General features: G+C 36.6%; 2 protein-coding genes across 3 annotated transcripts; one reads left to right on the top strand and one right to left on the bottom strand.

Annotated features, from left to right (window-relative positions):
* Positions 1-2,141: 2,141 nt before the first annotated feature.
* Positions 2,142-5,681, top strand: LOC119988621 (carboxy-terminal domain RNA polymerase II polypeptide A small phosphatase 1-like). Its single transcript, XM_038833728.1, has 6 exons — positions 2,142-2,554; positions 3,132-3,260; positions 3,342-3,462; positions 3,549-3,630; positions 4,949-5,102; positions 5,214-5,681. The coding sequence occupies exons 1-6, from the start codon at positions 2,267-2,269 to the stop codon at positions 5,331-5,333; spliced, it is 894 nt and encodes a 297-aa protein (XP_038689656.1). The 5' UTR covers positions 2,142-2,266; the 3' UTR covers positions 5,334-5,681.
* An 861-nt stretch (positions 5,682-6,542) lies between these two features.
* On the bottom strand, positions 6,543-21,402 carry LOC119991164 (symplekin). 2 transcript variants are annotated; one of them, XM_038837402.1, is made up of 27 exons: positions 20,997-21,402; positions 19,605-19,764; positions 18,758-18,850; positions 18,581-18,683; positions 18,294-18,462; positions 17,822-17,999; positions 16,952-17,080; positions 16,308-16,865; positions 15,505-16,113; positions 14,360-14,428; positions 13,371-13,487; positions 13,037-13,282; positions 12,441-12,488; positions 12,211-12,348; positions 11,138-11,302; positions 10,976-11,038; positions 10,789-10,896; positions 10,604-10,687; positions 10,463-10,510; positions 9,787-9,861; positions 8,604-8,699; positions 8,447-8,527; positions 8,291-8,362; positions 7,632-7,676; positions 7,463-7,546; positions 7,241-7,344; positions 6,543-7,117 (listed from the first exon to the last, which is right to left on the bottom strand). In XM_038837402.1, the coding sequence occupies exons 1-27, from the start codon at positions 21,209-21,211 to the stop codon at positions 6,973-6,975; spliced, it is 4,002 nt and encodes a 1,333-aa protein (XP_038693330.1). In that variant the 5' UTR covers positions 21,212-21,402; the 3' UTR covers positions 6,543-6,972. The 2 variants fall into 2 exon arrangements, with proteins under 2 accessions (XP_038693330.1, XP_038693339.1); XM_038837411.1 differs by lacking the exon at positions 20,997-21,402 and having other exon boundaries at positions 18,581-18,679; positions 19,605-19,742.
* Positions 21,403-21,464: the final 62 nt, after the last annotated feature.

A 21,464-nucleotide genomic window follows, 5' to 3' on the forward strand; every position in this document is an offset into this window, starting at 1 on the left:
GATTTGATTTACTAATTTATCCTTATGTTCAAGTATTATATTCAAGAGTAAAATAAGTTTTTAACTTATAAGTAACTTAATTAATCACTCCTTCCCTCCACATGACCCTATTTTTGGGAGAAAGTATTTTGCCAAAAGTTTAATGAAATCTTCTCCTCAATTCTCTTCAAATTCATCCCCTTATTATTTTTTTTAACTATCCAAACAAGAAAATGAGAAGAAAAATTCATTTATCTTCTCTTTTCTTCGTCCAAAATCCATCAATCCAAACACATTATAAAAAAATAAAAAAAATCATAACCAAACATGCCTCTTCAAAAACCAGACTTGTTGGCTTGTGATCCGCCCATGTCTCCCATCCCAAGAAGTGGACTAGCATATCCAAAAATGTCAACCATTCCTCGAGGGTTGAATATTTTATCTAACTTACCCGAAAACTAATCTCTTAGAGTATGTTTGGATTGAGGGATTTAGGAGAGGAGAAAGGAAGGGAAATGGAAGGAAGAGAATGGAAGGGAGAATATACTTCCCTCATGTTTGGATACATAAACAAAAAAATGAAAAAAAATTAGTTTAATTTACTAATTTACCTTATTTTTTATGTTAAAGTGTTATGTACAATGGTAAAATACGTTTTTAATTTATAAATAACTTAATAAGTCATATCTTCTTTCCAAATGACTCCATTATGGGGAACAAGTATTTTGATAAAAATTTAATGAAATCTTCCCTCCAATTCATTCCAAATCTCTTCCCTTAATTTTTTCTAAACTATCTAAACAATGGAATTGGAAGAAATATACCTTTCATTTTTCTTGCATTCCCTCCAAATCCCTCAATCCAAACACACTCTTAATAATTTACCTATCTTCATTAGGATAACAGAGTTTAATATTTATTGAAGATATTGACGGTGAGAGCACCTAACAAAATCAATTTCTTCAATTTAGAAACACCTCATGCCATGAAGGAAGCTTACACTTATTCAACTAATTTTTTAAAAAATAAAAGATCGAAACTAATAGTTTAATTTTCTTGAACAGCATGTGGGAGAGTTTTGGACATTAATCTTTTTGACCCAGAAGTAACAGGGTTCGACTTGACATGCACCATAAACTCTGGATCATGCTCTAATTTTTTCATGTCATGTTCTTTCAAAGTCGCCCACGCTTCTATTCCATCGCCAGTTCTTTCCCAACTGTAAAATATGTTTCAACATGTTTGCTTTGACGTCTACTTACACTGCCATGCATGTTGTTGGCACCAAAAATATGTTGGGTCTAATGGGCTTAGAACATGTGCAAAGCTCCCTCATCATTACATTCGACCATGGTAAGATCTTTGATCTGTCCAACGAGAGGATAAAACCGAGTTAAAGCTTTCCACAATGAATCTTTCAGACAAGTGAGTTTGTCTTCGACAGAGATATGGGTACCAATCTGATGAGAGTAAAAGAACACAAATGGAAGATAAATTGGTTGCATAAGCTGGTCTAAATTGGACAGTTTGAATGTCTTTAGATGTTTGAGTGTCGGTGAAGATGGTCTGATTGATTCTTCTTTTCTAGTGGAATGAAATCCCATCTTCCCTGCTTTGATTTTGATAAACAATGCAGTGACATGTTTCCGAAGCATTGTCACTTGTGAAGAAGAAGAGGCCACACTTGGTTTTGAAATAGAAAATAAAATAGTGTACATGGATTAATATATGATTCTTCGAACGAGTGTAACTGTGTAAGTCTGTAAGATGCTTTAGGGCGTGAGATTTGTTTTCATTAGACAAGTTAGAAGAGAGGACAACTTCTTTCTCCAAGCCCACGAACACAAAGACAATGTCTCTGGAAGCCCAAATTTTCTGTGGGTAGGCCCATTATTTCCTGGGCTTTATATTTGGGCTCATTCCTGGGCTAGCATGTTTAAAATTAGATAATAAATAGTTAATACCTCGGGCATAAAAAATAAGTATAATGCTAGCGACTCCCAAAAATCTTCAAATTTATGTGAAATTAAAATAGTAATTGATTAAAAACACATATATAAAACTAATTTACAACCAACACTTCACATTAAATAAGAGTTTTTTAAGGATCATTTTTGGGGTGCATTATTCAAAAAATAAATTGAAGGCAGACTCTTAAGTCAAGGGTTACCCCTAAATCAATCACGGAAAGCAGAAATAGGAATAAAGTAACAGAAAGCGCAATGTGTGTCCGTAATGATGTAAAGAGCGGGCGTGGTTCGAATTGTTGGAGCGTGGTTCGAATTGAATGGCGGAACAGGGAGAGGTGTGCGTGTCGCGATCGTTGCAGATATGGAGAGGTTTGATCAACTGGCTCTCTTTCCTTCTCCGATTGTTCTGGCAGATCCTGAGAGGCGCACCTTCCATGGCGCGGGTTCTGTTGTCTTATATTGGTTTTAGGCATCCTCTCCTTGCTTCCTCTTCTCCCTCTTTCAAGGTCCTTCCAGACGTCGAACTCTCCTCTTTACACGATTCCTTGTCCCCTGCGCATACGCACGTTGTTGCTTTTGGTGATCATCGCTTAGATAAGCTCACGGTATGTGCTATGATGATTCTTTTTCTGTATTGTTGTTTTAGTTGTGATATTTGAGTTTCGTAGTTTGATGTGTTTGTATTATAGAGAATATCGAAGTAAGAGAGCAGTTTTTTTGAGACTGATTCGATAACAGATGGATAAGTTCTTAATCAAGTGAAATGAGCTTTCTCCGTTTGCAGGTTCTTGAATCCTTTGGTGCTTGACATTTCGTAGTACTTATCGTTTTCTGTGGACTATATCTGTGCTTGATTGTCATGTAATAACTCATATATGGAGTGTCATAGATATTAGTCAATCAATGACTTTCTGCTTATTAACGGCTGCTTCTAATTGAAGGGACGGTCTCTGAATGCAGCACGACATGCTAACCAAAGTGTAAACTATGAAATTATGCACTTAATGCTTCATACTTTGGTTGTGATTCTCAGTCATGTCTTTGTTCAATGCTCCTCATTTATTGAAAGGATGTATTGATGTAATGTGTGTATGTTTGTTATAGAGCTCCTCAAATCCATGTGGTTAGTTTTGATGAATGTGAAAATTTTGCTTTATTTAACTTGATGTTTGTGGCGTGCAGGTTGTTCTTGACTTGGACGAGACACTTGTATGTGCCTATGAAACATCTAGCTTGCCTCCTCTAACTCGCACTCAGGCAACAGATGCCGGATTAAAGTGTTTTGAGTTAGAATGTCTATCTTCAGACAAGGCTAGTCTCTCTCTCTGTCTCACACATTCATGTTTACTTAACAAGTACTTGTTCAAATACTAAAGTAATTCATGTTAACAGGAATGTGAAGGAAAACCGAAGATCAATCATGTGACAGTGTTTGAAAGACCTGGTTTACGGGAGTTCTTGAAACAGATTGGTGAATTTGCAGATCTTGTTCTGTTCACCGCCGGCCTTGAAGGTTTGCTGCTTTATTATCATTTCAAGATCTCATTGTTTATTATTTTCTCTGTTCTTTTGTTCACTGTATTTGGATAACAAATGCAGGTTATGCTAAACCACTTGTTGACAGGATAGACATGGATAGTCAATTCAAACTTCGTCTTTATCGTCCTTCAACTGTTAGCACGTAAGTACTGCTTTTACTTAATGGTAAACAAATTTTATTTAGCTTACTTATACTAAGCCGTTGGACTGCTAAAGGTTATGTGTCACACAAATGCTCCAGTGTGGGTTGTTTTACTTTGAGAACATCTTTAAGGTCTCAATTGACCTCAATCTACAATTATACATGTAGATAGGCATGGCATGAATTAATTTTTGTAGAAGTGTGATGTTTGATGCTATATTGGCCATATTCGCTGGAATGCAGTCAAAATTTTGGGATTTTGCATGATTGCAATTTTTGGTGTCTTTTTAAAAACAATGTTCTTTAGTTTCATTGAAGGACCTTAATTTTGCGTTTGCTTTGAAGTTTATTTGGTTTAAGTCTCTGCCATAGGTTGCTCCTTTTTTTTTTTTTTTTTTTTCCATTGGTCTTAGATGCAGGCTTGATAACTAGTGTGCCAAACAACTAGTCAGGTTTGGAGCATCTAATGCTATTTGCACCAATAGGATGCAACATGGGATTGTCTGGATAACCAAGTGGCAGGTAGGAGTAGTTCGAGCGATGAATAAATAAATAACAAGTGCTAGGGGGAGTCGGATAGATTATGGTCAAACAACCGCTCAACAAAGTGCTGGGGTCTTAGTTCTCTTGTGATAATTCGCTTGCTGGTGGTCAATAAGAGAGATGATATGGGTTTTTTGAAGGAGAGATTATGTTTCGTGTGAGTAGGTCATACACCGAGTGTTATGTTCTTACAATAGAAGTTTGTCCTGCTTGTAAAGAGGCCATTGGCATGGAACAACTTATCTAGCATAATTTGGAAAGGGGAATGCTGGAACATAATTGGGAAAAGGGGTTATGGAGGGGATTAAATTGGTAGATACTTACAGTGAAATGAACTGAATTTCTAATTTCTAGGCAACTCGTAGGATGTGAATCCATTGGTGCTACCATAGCTGGTAGTTGTTATTTTGCAGTTGATTTCATTGTCCACAAATCCCCTAGGGTATTAAACCTCCCAGACAGTTCATCCTAAGTTGTGGCTTGATGGACTGCAGCTCAGGTCCAGACAAGGCGGACTCATAAACCAAAGCTTAGAGAAAATCTGAGCAAGGATTGATACATGAAGTATACAGTATAAAAGAGATGGTTTCTGGATGCAATAATTAAATAGAACTTGAACATTTATGAGAGCCTAAAACCAGATCCTTACCTTAGCTGCCCGAGAATGAATTAAGATTAAGGAGTTCAATGTGTTTGTCATCCTTTTGAATTTCAAAATAATTACTGGTTCCTTATTTACATTTTTCACAAGCTATTAACATTGTGTGGATGACAGGGAACTCCGTGAACACATCAAGGATCTGTCTAGCTTGTCAAAAGATCTCTGCAGAATTGTGATTGTTGGTAACAACCCCTATAGTTTCTTGCTACAACCACTAAATGGAATACCGTGCATTCCATTCTCTGCTGGACAGCCATGCGATAATCAGGTATATAGTTGTTTATAATGCCAGATAGATATGATAATTCTTTCATTTCATTTGTATATATGTGATATATTTCTTCATGTTTGCTCATTTCCCTGTTAATTACCTGGCTAGCTGTTAGAGGTCATCCTTCCACTCCTTAAACACCTCTCCCTCCAGAAGGATGTTAGGCCTGAACTTTATGAGAGATTCCACATGCCTGAGTGGTTTCAAATGCATGGAAATCCCTTGTGAGAGTACTATTGTCAGATACGGGATGGTTGCCATTCTGAAAGGCTCCCGAGTATATGTGTAGTTTAGAAACATATCACCACCAGATGCTGTGAATTCTTGTAGAGGCGTAGGTGTTGATCACGGTATTAAGTTTATATGGGGTCACCACATTCAGGGGTCCCATCATATCTAGTAAATTAGATGATTTGCCCCAGGTTTGTGGAGAGTAGGCTTTAGAGAATGACATAGGATTAATTAAACCCATCCCAGCTTCGAGTTTTCATGTTCTCCTATGACGTGTTTTAATGTACTTGCTGCACTAAAACATTAGAGCTATTATGAAATTTACATTTTAGCTAGATTTTATTATACGTTTGGGTACACACTTATCACAACCACCCAAGGAAATGTTCTTAATTATTAAGTGATTGTATATTCTCCTATTCAATGTGGGACTTTATTAACGTATAAATAGATTATTTTCTATTTAATTTAAAATGCACTAACATAATATAAAGTGGATAACATAAAAAAAAGTAAAAGACTTTTTTTTGGTTAAGTAAAAAAAAATAAAAATAGTAAAATACGCTAATGTATAATATTATTTGGCTGGGCCAGATGGTCAACGGTTTGTCATAAAACTTAAGCCCAGTCCAAAAATTTGGTGGTAAGGCCAAGCCCATTGGTGAAGCATTCTTACACAAGGACCGGGTCTTTGGGCAATAGGCCCAGATGTTATTGGAGGGTCTGGCGTTTCCTTGGACGGATTTGGACCTACGATAAGTCTCCCTTATTTGATTTATTTTAGATCTAATATTATTGGGCTGGGCCAGACGGTTAACGGTTTATTTTCATAAAACTTAAGCCCAGTCCAAAAATTTAGTGGTAAAGCCTTGAGGATGTGAGGGGCATTCTAACACAAAGGCCGGGCCTTTGGGCACAGACGGTATTGGCGGGCCGGCTTTCCTTTACTAGGCCATAAGATCAGTCTTTTTTTTTCCTGGGCCATCCAATCAACAGTCAGTTTTTATAAACTTAAGCCAGTCCAAAAACCATAGGCGCAACATTCTTGCACATGACTCAAGACAGGTTATTTGGGCCTCAGGCTGGGCTTACCGAATAGGGCTAATTCTGGGCCCAAAGTTCAATCCCTTTTGTCTTTGGAAGGCCCGAAGATCAATTGTAACTTACATAACTGCACCTCTCACCTTACAAATCATAATAATCAAATAAGAGGAAATGTAAGCAATACCATTTATTTTACTTTTAAGACCTCAATGTAAAAGGGAAGAAGTTAACTGTTAATTTACATCGACAATAAATCACCCCCTGCCCTGTTAGAAAATGTACATGCAGCCCTTTTTATTTTGGGCAAGTAAGAAATAGCATTAAAAGAAGAATGCAAAATACGAGAGACAGACCATTAATATTGATCGTGCATATTTGTCAGCATACCTTTTCATAATCAATTGTGGACTCCCGTAGTCTCCTGAATTCCCAAAATCTGAAGCGAAGGTGTGCCTTCCATTGTTCCCATCCATCCTTATGGACTGTCAAAATCCAGGATATAACTCAGCCCATCCAAATTATAGGGTAAGCATATATGTTAGGGTGATCCATGCATAAAAAGCATCACTTGAACTAATTTCAAGGCAAATCATCAACTAGCAGATGATTCTCTAGTTTTCTCTGCTGCAGCCTCCTTATCCAAGTTTACTGCGTCATCCCCGGTTTCAGCCTGACTCGTTTGTATTTGGCTCGTACTCTGAGGATCAGAAGCTAATCCCAAAACTACCAACTTAGACCTGAAATAGGTAAATCAAAGATTAGTTTGTATAATTAGAATAAAGCAGAAGTCATCTCCAAATCATTATAAGTCCTCAATTGTGAAATATGTTCAATCAACAAAACTAATGGTTTTCACAAACCTGGGAAGCGAAGAGCGAACATCAGGTCGGCTTGCATGAGCAACAAGAGGGGCCTTAAGTGCTGCAATTCTATTCAATGCATTTTCTAGCTGGGGCGGAGGAAGCTGAAAGAAAACAAGGGGGTGCAGGCCCAGAAAGATTACAAAGGGGAAATGTTCAAAAGCTGAAAAAACTTTTCCAGCAAAAAACTATTATTCGAAAAATGAACATGGCATAGCACACCTGAAGTAACACACCAAATGACTGAGGCTTGGTCAATTGTGCACACTTCAAAAATCCTACCCACAACTTCGGGTACTTCCATATCTGCAACCATTCATTAAATCAACCACAAAATAGGCAAAATCCATAAAGTTACTTGCAATTTGCTCTATATGATTAAAATTCTCACCTGCTTATTTACAAGACGAGCAAGGATCTCCAATATAAAGTCCACCTACAACAATTGAAGTGGTGGTGTGAAGAATAAACCACGAAAATTATGTATAAAGAAACTAAATTCAAATATCAGGGTGACTGTCAAGTGTCAAGTACTCATTACAGTACTGATGAAGCAACCATTAGAATCAATAAAAAAGGCATTTTATAAAGACAAACAACTTGGCTTTCGAACAATCAATCTCTCAAAACAAAGAATTCTTAACAGCAAAGGTCAACATGTGCTGCTCCCACCTAAGTAACATCCTGTGCAAGGTGTCCAGCATCATCACTGCCCCAAACACTATTAGGATGCACTAGAAATAGCCAGATAGTCTAAACAGCAACTGATACAAAATGAAAGATCACTAACAATGAACAAAAAAAAAAAAAGAATACAGATCCTTCAGAATTATAAGAATTAGGAATTAATTGTTCTTAAAATTACTGGAACCAAAAATGTAACCAATTCTACAAAATGGTCAAAAATAAACAGCAATTATGTGATGATATACTCTTTCAGCATTCAGAACTTTATTAATGAGATGGCTCATTTCAATGGAATGTATAAATAAGCTCAAAACTAAATGATAATTCTCTTCTCTAAATTCAAATTTCCATCTAAGTTCTTACCAACGCAGGAAATGCACCAATTGCTTGCAGTACTGTACGCATGAACAACAACGGAAGAGGAATCTGCTCAACCTGCACATGTGGATAATATGTGAGCTCAGATAAAGACTATTGAAAATCCTGCAACTTAAAGTAGCAAGTTCGTAGGGTACAAACCAACTGGTTCAAGACTTTTGCAATAACTTGTTGGGTAAATATCTGTCGTTGCTCGAAACAGGCATTGCATGCATCAGTGACCTGAAAATTGAAGAAGATTATTGACTTGTGCGAGTTATTCAGGTTTTATAAAAAGAAAGAAAAATAGAAGGTATGCCTTCTTCAAGGGAATTCCATCTCTTTCAGGATCAATTCCATGGATTGCTATTAAAACTTCAGCAGGATCGAGCACTGGACCAGAATGAGGTGTTCCCTGAGCATTGAAATTCCACGTTAAATAAACAGATAAGCAATATGTAAACGAAAATTTGAATTAACAATGAAGGAAATATTACATTCAAACAGTTTTCCAGGATGCTGAACCCTTTAAGCGGTCCATTTTAGATAAAAGAATTGAACCACTTTTTGTTTGGAAAGGGTAGCCGTGGGAGGACAGTGAAACCATCCTTTTGGATGTATTGTCTATTATTGATACATGAGGCACCCCATACAGGCCTTGTCAAATGAATAGTTTCCTCTCAAAAACAACAGTCCTCACTAAATGTATTATTAAAAAAATAGGAAAAAAACTAAATATTTTCAATTAACATGATGAAACTTCGACAAGGTGCGGCACATTGGACCCACCCTTCCAGCGTAACCCTTATTCAGCGTGATTTCAACTGAAAACCAGACTGAAGACTGAATATATAGACCTACTGGTGATTGGCGAATAAATGATGCATTGAAAAAGAAATATATGGCATGTATTAGAAGAAGTTTAAGGCATTACTTAAAACTTTTAAGCCTGATTTAACTGAGTGATTCTTCTAGTGAAGATGCAGAACATACTTACTCAAACATATGCCTACGATTAAAAAAAATTTGCCAGAAAAATAAAACCAAAGGAGATGATTGACAGATAGAACTACAAAAGTATGAATTGAGCTGAGACTAGATAACAGCTAAAAAAGGTAAACAAATCCCATACACAAGGCTCCCGCAGTGTGCCCTCGGGGACAGGCCATAACAGCTACTATAAAAAAAATTTCAAAAAAAATGTGTGTGTATTTACAAAATCACAGGTCTTGAATAACATAAACGTCATTTGAAAGTGCGATTTCTTCAATCAGAATATGATACATGCTAAATATGGTATAGTTTCTGCAACAGTAGCACATTATAAAACATCCTAACACGGTTCTCAGATACGCTATAAAAAATTACTATAAACACTAAAGATGTGTTATCCTTCGATACAAGAGAATACTGCATGAAGATCCTGAGAAGACTACATGAGAAGTAGAACTAAATAGCAAGTAGAACCAATGTTCCGGAGCACTAAGAGGGAAAATAGATACCTGTACAATACGAGCAAGAGCTGCCTGAAACTTCTCCAGTGATAGATTAACAAAATGTGGAAAAACCAGAAAAACCTAGCAAAATAAGCTATTCAATACAAAGAGAAGATGCAAAAAAATTTGAATCAAGCAAATTGACAGAAAACATAAATCTCGAGCATGGGAACATAGAGAAATTCCCCAAACCATGAAAAGTCACAGGATCTATTGCATATTTGCACATAAAAGCAAGAAAGTTCTGTGCAAGTATGAATAAAGAACAACAATAACAATTTGGCAAATCTGCCAGTATTCCACTTCATAGAAAACACACTGGGAATTCAGCTAATCAAGTTGTTGGGTCAGTGGTGGCAAATTCGTAGGCCTTGAGAATTATATTAAAAAGTTCTAATTAGTAGGGGCAAAGGTATAAATGTAAATATATATGGTCATATGAAACTAAATTGAGGAAACAAAATTTGCACCAAAATAAATAGCAAAAGCAAAAGATAAAGCACCAAAAAAGTTCTCTGGCATACAAAAACTTGTTCCAGTCACAAACGATATTGCTGCCAGAGTTGATATTTGTATTATAGAAATGTATACAGAAAGGAGTTCTGCAAGTCATTTTGTATGCCAAACAACAAATGAGAAAAGCATCATTGCAGAAAGCTATCATTAAGGAGGGGGGAAAAACCTCATCTCTTGGTAGAAACGGCAATACTGGAATCAATATCTCCACATCCTGTAATTAAACAGAAGTACAATACCAATACCAGATACACATCAATCAAGATCCATACTTCTTTCAACTGACGAGTAAGCAACGTGTTTGTACCTTTAGTTTTGAATCAAATAACTTCCTGATGGTAAATATCAACTCCGGAGAAGGAATAGTCCCATCCGTAAGGGTATGCAAAACCTAATCCAAATTTGGGGAAATGGAAGGAAAAACTTCAGGGATTGTAACTTTCATCTTCAACATGTTTATGAAAAACTATACTACGGATACATCATCACCACCTGCATCAGAAGGTTCTCACTTCCACTGGGAGGGTCTGAGATTATTTCAAGGAGAACAGATGACGAGCCTATAGTACGGACTACTATTGGGATTTGCCGTTGTATTGCCTGCATTACACCACTATCAAGTAAAAGCTCAAAGAAACATTGGCAATAATTTTGAAGGCCTCAATACAAGTTGACCAACCTGCTTAACAGCAATTGATGCACGTTCATAGTTAACAAATATTAGGCGAAAGAGGGAGTGCTTCTGTCAAACAAAGTATCTAAGGGATGAGCGGAATAGTGGATTACATAGGTAAATAGTAACATGTTTAGAAAAACTTCAACTATTAATCAAGAAATAAACCTTTGTGCAAAGAGCAAAATACAGTGACATGCACCGCTGGGCCTCAGGCATTGAGAGGGAGGACTCACTCTGAATTGTGCACGACTGATGAGTCTCAGAGGAGACATCCTTACCGATGGCACTGACTGAGTGATGCTCATTTGAAGGGTTTTCAAAGTCAGATTCCTGTTTAAATTGCAACCAGAGGTCCAGAACAGACTGAATAAACCAAAAAAAAAAACCTTTCCCACAACACGTTGATAAAACAATATAAATAAGAAAGAAAGAAAAAGAAAACAACAATCTGCTTCACTGACATTAAATATCCACTTCAAACCCATCCAAACCACTGCTTACCCAACAACCCCCCGCTCTCCTCCTTTACAAACAAATAAAGAAACAAACAAAGAAAACAGGGGTCAAGTAGCAATATCAAAAAACGCAATAGGTAATAACATCTACGCAAATTATGAGAGTACTCCTCACCTGTACACATTGATCTCAAAACTAACTACAGAGTCCACTTGGTATGCGCCATGTAGATATTCATAATTTCTTATAACATCTAATTGAATCAATCCATGCCATGTAGTCAAGCAATGTTACAGAAGGAAGACAAAAAGCATAATTCTCATAGAGCTTAACAGACATGAACAAACTAGACTCCAGACATATATAAAGTGGTCCGGGTTGGAGAAACATTGGGCAGTAATAAATCACCCATGGAAATAAACTAAGCCTTACAGTATGTCAGTCACTTTGCAAGTTCCTTTGGTAAGGTTTTCTACGGCAAGGGACAGAGACATTAAGAAAATAATTAGTATCAATAGTTGGTCTGTTGAAAATTTAATGGTTGTCAGTCGATAGTGATTAAACATGCCTCTGATCAACAGTAAAGCAAAAGTTCGAAAAAATAATTTTTCTCATTTTCAATGCTAGAATGAAATCCAAATCTCCACTTCTCATTAAACTGGAAAATACATTCTCATTAAACTGGCAAATAAATTTTACAAATCAATTTAGACGTCACAGCCATAATATGCTCAATTCATTGACACTTTCAAAGGTTCAAAAATCAATGCATAAACTAATACCTTCCGTGACTCAGAAATAGAGCCTTCAGCATCCATTCTCTCCATAGCATCATCCTTTATCATAGATATCAACATTTCATTTGCAAAATCTTCTATTTGCTGAGAAATCGACGACATGGGATATAACTTGTTTGCCACCTATAAAAGGGGGAAGTCAGAACGTAGAATGTTAAAATGAATCATACATAATCGTAAGCTCACTTTTCAGTACCAAGTTAGTAAGTACGTACCAGACGGATAGCCTTCATCCGTACTTCCTCTAAATGATGAACAGCACTCTAAAGAGGTAATAAAGAAAAGTTATAGTTAACATTAAAATAAAAAAAAATACTACAAGACATCTCTTAATCACCAAAAAGAAAACATAAATAAATTAAAGGGCATAATTTTGAAGAAAAAAAAAAACTCAGTAAAAATTATCTTTCTGACCATACAGTAGATTATGATAAGAAGCTACATGGATTTTATAAGATTAGTCAAGAGTGTAGCTTTTGACAGGAATGAGTGGCGAAGGAGAATTTATGTGACATACATGAATTCATATGACTGACCAGAAATTGTTTAGGATAAAGGATTTGATGATCGACATACTGTAGAAGTGTAGATAGTCATAGTAACATTACTACACTAATCACTGCACTCAATATTCAACAGAAAGTGATGACAACTTCAGCAGATCAAAATAAGTTGATGAATATGAGAAGGAAACATTGGGATCAACAAAAAAATGATAGCAAGAAAGCATGAAATAAAGCTAACAAGTTTTACACACACTTCCCAAAGACAACTTTCAGTTACAGCGTATTCATGAAAATTAGAAATAAACCTGTAAAGCAATTTTCAGGCAGACATCCCGAATAGGAGGCCTGACCAAAATGAGGCTCCATATAGTGCTTAGACCCTGGGTCACTCTATCTCCGCCTTGCAAGTCCTTCTCAGGTTTCTCACAGTTTCCGGAACAACACAAGCACTCTAATAATTTTAAAATGGATTTAGGCAGATAAGGAGCTTCATTGAGCAATCTACTCAGAGATTTGTCCGATGGAGGAAAAGAGTCTCTAAGTGTCTCAGCCTGCATTAAAAGAAAATTACTTGGAAAAAACAGCTTGTGAAAAGACGAAGTGAAATTACACGAGGAGTACTCTTAGTTTCTTACACACCACAGCCAGAATAAACATGTCATACACAGAAGTAGCAGTTGTAGAAGTGAAAAAGTCAGTCCCTTCTTCTGCCTCCCTATATAACCTGTAGAGGACGCGCAATGTCAACTCGTGACCCTGAATACACCAAGCAATGACTGTCAGCAACAACTAGCAACACAAGAAAAATAGAAAGCACATATAGAAACAATGAAAATTAAGGTGGTCACATATAGTTATTTAACACGACAAAAAGAAACTTCTTCGAATCTGAAACATACATCCATATTCTATACTAACAAAGAACTTGACAAAGTTCTCAAAACTATTGAGGCTGAAACATTATAATGAAATGCAAGGGTTAATAACAACCTTCGAATGGTTTATTGTCGTTTTAGTCCCACTTTCTTTTCAGAAATTTAGATTAGAACATTCATTGTTTTAAATTAATTTGAAAATTGGAAGGAAATGAAGAGTTAAATTTGTTTTGCTTCAACATAATAGAGGGTTAGAGTTTATTAGAAGTCTAATGTTAGCAACAATTGTCCGATCCTTAGAAAACACACAATTTGGGGCTTTCTTCCTTCTTTCCATTGTGCATTCAAAGATTCTCTGCCGGATTCTATGGTATATTGATACAACAATAGGTTAGGTTGCTTAGTTCCCATGAATAAATCTCTTTTTGCATTTGGGAAAATAAAAGCTTTTCCTCGAGTAATATTATGACCCAAACATGATGCATTATTGTTGGATTTTTTTCAAAGCAACCATAAGAATAAAACAGTACATGCATAAAATCAGCAAGTGAACAGGAGTGTGATTATGTCTGCCTCCTGTTCATCTCTGTGAGATAAGCTAAATTCGTAAGCTACGTTCATTTTATCATAGATTTTTTGGGTTTAGTTCCATGATTTCAAAATCATTATCCTGTTAATAAGCAGAAGAACAACACTAGCAGGAGGGGGAGGGGTGGAAAGCATTAAAGAAAGAGAAATACAAATCTTATTTACCTCATGACTCAAATAATCAGAGAATATGTGCTCCTGTAATAGTTTCCAAGGGTCCAACTCCAATGGAAACTGCAAGAGATCAAGCAAATAAGCATAAAACAGGAAGATAGCACGAAATTGATGATCAATGTTGCGTGCATAGGATGAGGTATGCAACTTTTATTACGAGGACATCAAAGGCAAAGTGAGGTGTCGGCAGAACGAGGAAAGACAAGATATAGGTAGTGCCGTGATAATGATATTGTGCACAAAATCCCATAAAACACACGATGGATACATGATTCCACATAGTAGTTGATTAAAGTGCACCAAACAGTTCATGGGCGTATGCTAGCAAAATGACATCAGACCATTTGTGTGTTATGAAACAAAATATTGGCAGCCATTTCCTGCATGTGGAATATTAAAGCATAGTAATAAATGTCCAGAAAATCAGTGATTAGACAGGGAAAAGAAAATGACTTTACTATGCATGAATATTCATCCAAATGAATAAGAGAGCCAAAAGATGCAAGGGACGGCATCAATGCAGCCATACAGTTGCTTACTGAGATCAGGCCATCACGGGGTTCAAAACACAGAAAAAAAAAACCACTGCACAACTCTGTCAGAACAAGAGTCTGTGCTGCAGCTTTTACAAGTTCCATGAGCGCATCACATAGGATTATCAGATTTAGTCTAAACATAGAGAAAGGTTCATAGGTTCAACGATTTTCAATATATTCCGAAAGAAATGCATGATGTGCCAAAAAAATGTCTAATTTGACAAAATAAATATATAGGAAACTCATATGAAGAATAATTTTGGAAAAATAATGGAAGTATTAACAATGAAAAGTGACTACTAAACAAGTCCAAAAATACTTTCTTGACTACAACTTACAATAAAGCTGAAGAAAGAAAGAATGTCATTCCACAGTTCTCACTACTTCGAGGTGTCAAATCAATACCGTTCAAACATTTTTACCATACGAATAACCGAAAAGAAGGAATGCCAATAAAATAGAATAATATAAGGATCATGGAAATAACAGCATCAACCAACAACAATCAACTGATCAAACTCAAAGAGAGTCTAGAATATCAAGTAAACTTTAACTACTACTTGAAAAGGAGACAGAATTTCTACGGGGAACAATAATTACCTCAACACCTAGATAAGCCAGCAGAGAAAAACGTAATTGCGAACCTCCAGCAACTGCTATTTGCTTGTAAGCCTCAACAATGCGTGTAAATGCAAAAATTTGCAAATGGTCTTTCTGTTCATCAGCAAGGTTAACAACAGGTGCTGCCATCTTTGGCAGGGCAAAATGAGAGGGCAAACCCACAGAAGTTGCAGTTGAGGACGCCAGGCTGTTGGAATCCAGGACTGCTGCCCTAGGACTATGCTCTTCTGACCTATCTGTTGATATTGATGGAAGAATTTCCATAGGCGACCTTTCTCCTGAACAATTAACTTGCTCTTGACTGGTATATTCTAAATCGGTAGAGGCAAATGAAGAAGCAACCAGAGTTTCTGAAAGACCCTCGTCATGCGCAGAAGAATCCAGACCAGGTATCTCACCCTCTAAATTTCCTATATCATTAGTATCATGAGGAATAGGAAAAACACCCTCCACTCCAGAAAGTACAACAGAAGAAACTGAAATACTAATGGGTAACACTTCATTTTGAGTCCCATGAGTTGTTTCAGCACCATCAGCAGTATGATCACCCAAAGCTGCAACACCGATATCCTCATCATCTTGTGGTGCCTGTAGTTTCCAGCAAAACGTGAAGTTCCTAGAATTAGAAAAATTTAAGGGTAAAAGAATAACAATGAAAAAGGTTTGGGGGAATCAGAAAGAAGCCAGATATATAAGGGGGAATGATTTCACTTCAAGGGACAGAAAAAGGGGGAATGAAATAATCTTATCTAAGGCCAAGGGAAAAGAGGAGAAAATCGTACCACAATATCATTCGACACTGACTGATGACCACTGAGCAGTGATGCTATTGGTGGAAAAGAACTAGAAAGTGAAAGTACACCAGCTAGAAATGATGATGGATACTTGGCTTGAGTTTCACTTCCAACTATACTCGTGTTCAGCAGTAACTCATCATCCACTTCACTGTGAGGATGATTTAGAGGAAGGTTGCGCATATTTGCCATCACCACTTCAGCTAGCAAATCAGCAGAGATACTTGAAATGAGAATCTCCAGCGATGGAACAGCTTTTTCACCTTGAGCGACCAGCGCTCCAAACATAGCAACAAGTTGGAGCACAGGGCCACTATCTCCAGCTCCTTTGTTATTGGTTGGTTCAACTGATGGAGAGTCATCTCGAGAGAAGTCAATGTTCCTATCTAATTCTTTGCTTGACTCCTCTGAGCCAGTAGATGTTGATTTGACTCGTTTTCCAGAAAAATCATTGTCCACCATATCACTGCTGTACTCTGCTCCAGACCTTTTCCTCCCCATGTTACTATCAGTTACATGAATAACTTTCAAAGAGGGCTTCTGTTCCTGTAAAATGCTAAAACCATTATCAAGTAGCTGTGGATGTACATACCTGAACTTCTAAGTGCGTAAGCATCACCACAGCAACATACCTCAAACAGTAATGAACTTTTTTCCACCTCCTCTCCACTTTCATTAATGTTGTGTACTTGATGCAGAGAATTATCTGCTGTCTTCCCAGCTTTCAGTTCCGTCAGGGCATCTGATAAACGATCCTTCCACTGCAAAACGAAATACCATATTACAAAGTGTTGTCTACAACAAAATACAAGTGAAGAGTATTATTAAAAATATAAAAACAATGATGTAATTATTTTAAAAATCTACAAATCTAGGAGAACAAAATGCACAACCATCTTAAATACTAGGATTATGATGTTCTTCAAGTGGAAATACAACAGGAATTACGGATGAGACCATTAAAATTTAAAAGGGCCTCCTAACAAAATATAAAAGCTCCTAACTTTTTTCCATCTCATATACTATCCTCTTGAGTACAAAATCACAACCAGTGAATCCTTAGGACAACTGCTAAATAGAAGATACACTGAAAGGGAATGATTAGGATGCAAGATTCTATTAGAAGCATGCATGTAGCAAAGTAAAGTCAAGTGTATCTCAAAGAATAGTTCAAATGTTCAAAAAGTTATATACAAGGGACCATTTACTTTTTTGCATTCACACCCCATAATTTTGTATGCTTGTCCACATGAAACTCCAAAGAAATCAATTTATGGAATTAAGTTACGTATTTATCTATTGTACATGTTCTATGCAGAGGTTCTCAGCTTGAGTATCAAGGAGGAATACATGTGCAAGAATATATCAGAAACTGAAACATAATCCCAAATCCAACAAGAGAAAATAGTAAAATCAGATGAGAACGTAAAAGATTAATTGTAGTTAAAGAAAACAAATCCATCGATATGCTTAAAATATATGCAATTAAAATTAATAAATACCGGTGCGGCACCCGGGTGAGTACATTTCAAACAGGAGAGAAAGGCATTTCTCAGAACATGACATGCGCCAGATACATGCACCCCCCCTTCAGAGGCAGAGCTTGACGGATCCAAGCCAAGTAAAACAGGGAGAACACGTCCAAAATATGCAGGCCTTTTCTTTGCTATAGAAGAAAGGCTGGTAAAGGATAGAATAAATGAAAACAAAGATTAAAAAAGAAATAATAGCAATCTGTCAACAGAGAACAATATTTAAACAATCTTTTCTAAGCTGCCACAAGTCTCTCACAAAAGATTATAAGCATATTTTTAAGAGTAATTACAGTTTATATAGAGATTAGCATGACTTTATGTGTCAGCATTAAAAATTTATGTGTTATCAGGTACAGAAAGTTACTTATCAGGATTAAAGATGGTGTATGAGCCAACAATTATGCTAAGAAATTGCTAAGAAAGATATTTTATGACGTACCTATTTACAAGCACGATGATGACTAATTTACTAATAGATTTCACTGCTGGGAACCGGAGTAGATCAAGCAATAAAACCAACTTTTGGCTGGCCTCAATTGACAGGTCTCCAGCATTGAGTACAGGATGACCTTTGCGGATCCAAGATATATTGAACTCCGAAAGCTTCCCTACAAACCAGGTTTTCTGAATGAGTAAAGAAATGGCAAATGCCAGTATAAAATATCAAACAATGCAGTTTTCTCTTGCATGCCTATTGGGCCAAAAGGCAAAGGTAAGCTATATTACCATCATGAGGGGGCTCAGACGAGCCATTAGGATCAGGAGTATAAAGAAGAATAACAGCTTCAACAAACTTCAGAGCTAGCAACCTCACCCCACCACTTCCTGGCTGGAAAATATGTTATTCCAAGGAACTAGGCAGCCATGAAAATTAAACTACATGTCTTCTTAAATTATAGTTACCTGAAAAGCTATTGAGTATATCCTGTCCTTCAACTCTAGCATTGATGCCCATGACAATTGAAGCGAATCATTCAATTCACTCATATGCAGACCCTGAAAATCAAAATTAAGGAAAACGTGAGCAAGGCACAAGAAAGTGGATACTGCATGTGGTCTCTTGTACTATCTAGTGTTTAGGATTTATCATGGAACATTCAGTTCTTTATTTTTCTTCACTGAGAGTACATATCGTGTTCCCGAAATAAATTTAAGGGCTATCATAACTGACCAAAGGAACAAAGTCACATGTTGATCAATTTTCTTTTCTATACTAGTTTTTCCTTCTATGATTAGTAAGTACAGTCACAAATACACAGCAGGGATCAAACCCGACGTTATCCTCAATCTCATATTACAATGAGAGAGTAGTCATTAGCATTAGTTACAAGACCATAGATTTTCTATTTATAATAGATGTGTGTGTGTGTGTAACAATCTAGTTGGATGGTTAAGCTTGGAAAGGATTCATAAAGTGGAAATCATGAAAAGTTTTCTCATCATTGATATAATTTTCGAAAGAAAATTAGAAGGCACCGATGGTTACATGGGAAGAAACTGAACATAAAATGTCGTGAAGCACCAAGCCACCAACACACATAGGATGACGTCACACAGGCCTCAAGTCCCTTCAATGAGGCATCTACCGAAATGCATGCGAATGTTACAAGCCTTCAATTGCAATCACCTTAAACTCCTTTAAAGATCTCTTATGAACCAAGCAATGTTCCATGATTAAGATGTAATCACTATACAAAACCACCACAGGCCAAGAGGCCTCAATATAAAAGTAAAAAGACAGAAAACCCACCTGAATAGCAACTTCAACAAGAGTGCATCGGAAGAAATCCAATCCACAAGTGATAGCTTGTCGAGCAACAGGAGGTTCCCCATCATCCAATACATTCATCAAAACTGGTACAATTTCAGGTAAGAATTCAAGGTGCTTGACTCCAACTTCACCAATTATCCTACATTGCAAGGAAGATCAATATTCCTTAAACATAAAACATCTATTTCAGGAAATAAAAACACTTTATAAGAACCTACTTTTATAATGTATCTGATATGTGCGTGATACATAATCTCGATTCCGATAATAAGTGATTTAGAAATAGAAAATAGAGGATAAAATTTTCCAATTACCTATAAAATGGGCCCTAATTTTTTTTTTTTAATAAAAAAACCAAAACCAAAATTTAATTGCGTACAATGAACTGTCATAGGCCAATGACTAATCCAAATATTGAAACAACAATAATATTATCAATCAATAATAGTAGGGTCCCTACTCCAAATTTTTAAAAAAAATAAAGAAAAGATTTAAGTTAAAACAATGTTATAACTTATAACTAGTGAATAATTACATATTTAGGGAAAATGACCACACTCTCTATTTGGCAACTTTTAAATCTCCTTTCAACTTGTTCTCAGTGATACCGGACAAACAGTCTTCAGAATATCTAGAATACAGATTTAGCAAAATATGGTGAGCCAGAAAATCCTCATACTACAACTAACTATTCAAAGGAACATTATAATTCATCAAAAAAAATGACAGAGAAAAAAAGGCAACAGAATGTTAAAACATCTTCCCCTTCTTCTATTTGCTTCTAAAAGTAAATAAAGACCATATTGCTTCATTCCTATTTTTTTTTTATAATGGATGTCTTTTTAGGGTCTGTGACTGATAAGAATTCCCATAGCATATGGTCAAAAACAAGTGCAGAAAGGGCTCGGAAACACTTAATCTTGCATAGCAAAAGCATTTGTTTCCCCAGGCTACTTCACTTAGTTTTACAGGATACTTATCAACCATCTTATAACATTCAAAAAAGGAGTGAACAACTAGTATCAAGTTCTTCCGAATTAAAAAAGAAAATCGTTGAAACTATGATCAGATTCACCTACCAAATCTACAAATGTCAAGGACGCATACTTCCGATTACAAGCTGCAGTTTTTAGGCCAATTCTACAAATAAGGTACTTGACGAATAAAATCATAAAAGATCATATCCTTAACTGCTTTACAAAATCTAATGAATGTTCATATCAGTGATGTCTAACTCCACTTTCAACCTCAATCATATGAAAGGAGGAAAGAGAGAAGAAAACTAAGAAATATAAAAGAAAATTTTGCTAGGTGGACGAAACAAAAAGAAAGTAATCCTTGACAAGAAGCCTAGGGTTTGAAGAAGCATACTCGGTGGCAAACTTGCGAATGGGAGCGAACCGGTCGGTCTGGAGATCGAAGAGGCGAGGGAGGAGCTCGGATAGCAAGGTAAGGTTCTCGTGGGGTAACACTCGCCTCAATTGACGCAAGTAGTCGAGCTTCGAAGATATCTCACTGGCTGTCCTGGCTGAGTTCGCCAGACTCAAGAGCCTTTCCCTAGAGATTGAACTCAACATCCCCACCATCGCCAAGAGAAACCCTAATCATGCGTTTTATAGCCGCGAACCCATGGGCTTATTATATACGTAGGTGAAGGGTTTAGAGGGAGGAGAGATTTGAATGTCAAGTGAGGTTGAGGGAAATCCAAATCTGAGTAGGAGAGTCGTATAACGCCTATGAAATTGAAACGACGGACAGAGCTCCAAATCTGGGTTGGAAAGTTCACAAGGGAAATCCAAATCTGAGTAGGAGAGTCGTGTTACCGTTTGTATAACGCCT

This window comes from Tripterygium wilfordii, chromosome 3 (assembly GCF_013401445.1).
Source record: "Tripterygium wilfordii isolate XIE 37 chromosome 3, ASM1340144v1, whole genome shotgun sequence".
Classification (NCBI taxonomy): domain Eukaryota; kingdom Viridiplantae; phylum Streptophyta; class Magnoliopsida; order Celastrales; family Celastraceae; genus Tripterygium; species Tripterygium wilfordii.

Bases quoted from the DNA above. Each gene is read 5' to 3' on its own strand.
- LOC119988621 (XM_038833728.1), top strand. From the start codon at position 2,267: ATGGCGGAACAGGGAGAGGTGTGCGTGTCGCGATCGTTGCAGATATGG. The intron at 3,631-4,948 runs GTAAGTACTGCT...TGTGGATGACAG, and splicing joins CGTCCTTCAACTGTTAGCAC to GGAACTCCGTGAACACATCA. The intron at 5,103-5,213 runs GTATATAGTTGT...TTACCTGGCTAG, and splicing joins GACAGCCATGCGATAATCAG to CTGTTAGAGGTCATCCTTCC.
- LOC119991164 (XM_038837402.1), bottom strand. From the start codon at position 21,211: ATGGTGGGGATGTTGAGTTCAATCTCTAGGGAAAGGCTCTTGAGTCTG. The intron at 17,081-17,821 runs GTATTTATTAAT...TTCGTTTTGCAG, and splicing joins CTCACCCGGGTGCCGCACCG to TGGAAGGATCGTTTATCAGA. The intron at 13,488-14,359 runs GTAAATAAGATT...TGGTGTATTCAG, and splicing joins CTGATTATTTGAGTCATGAG to GGTCACGAGTTGACATTGCG.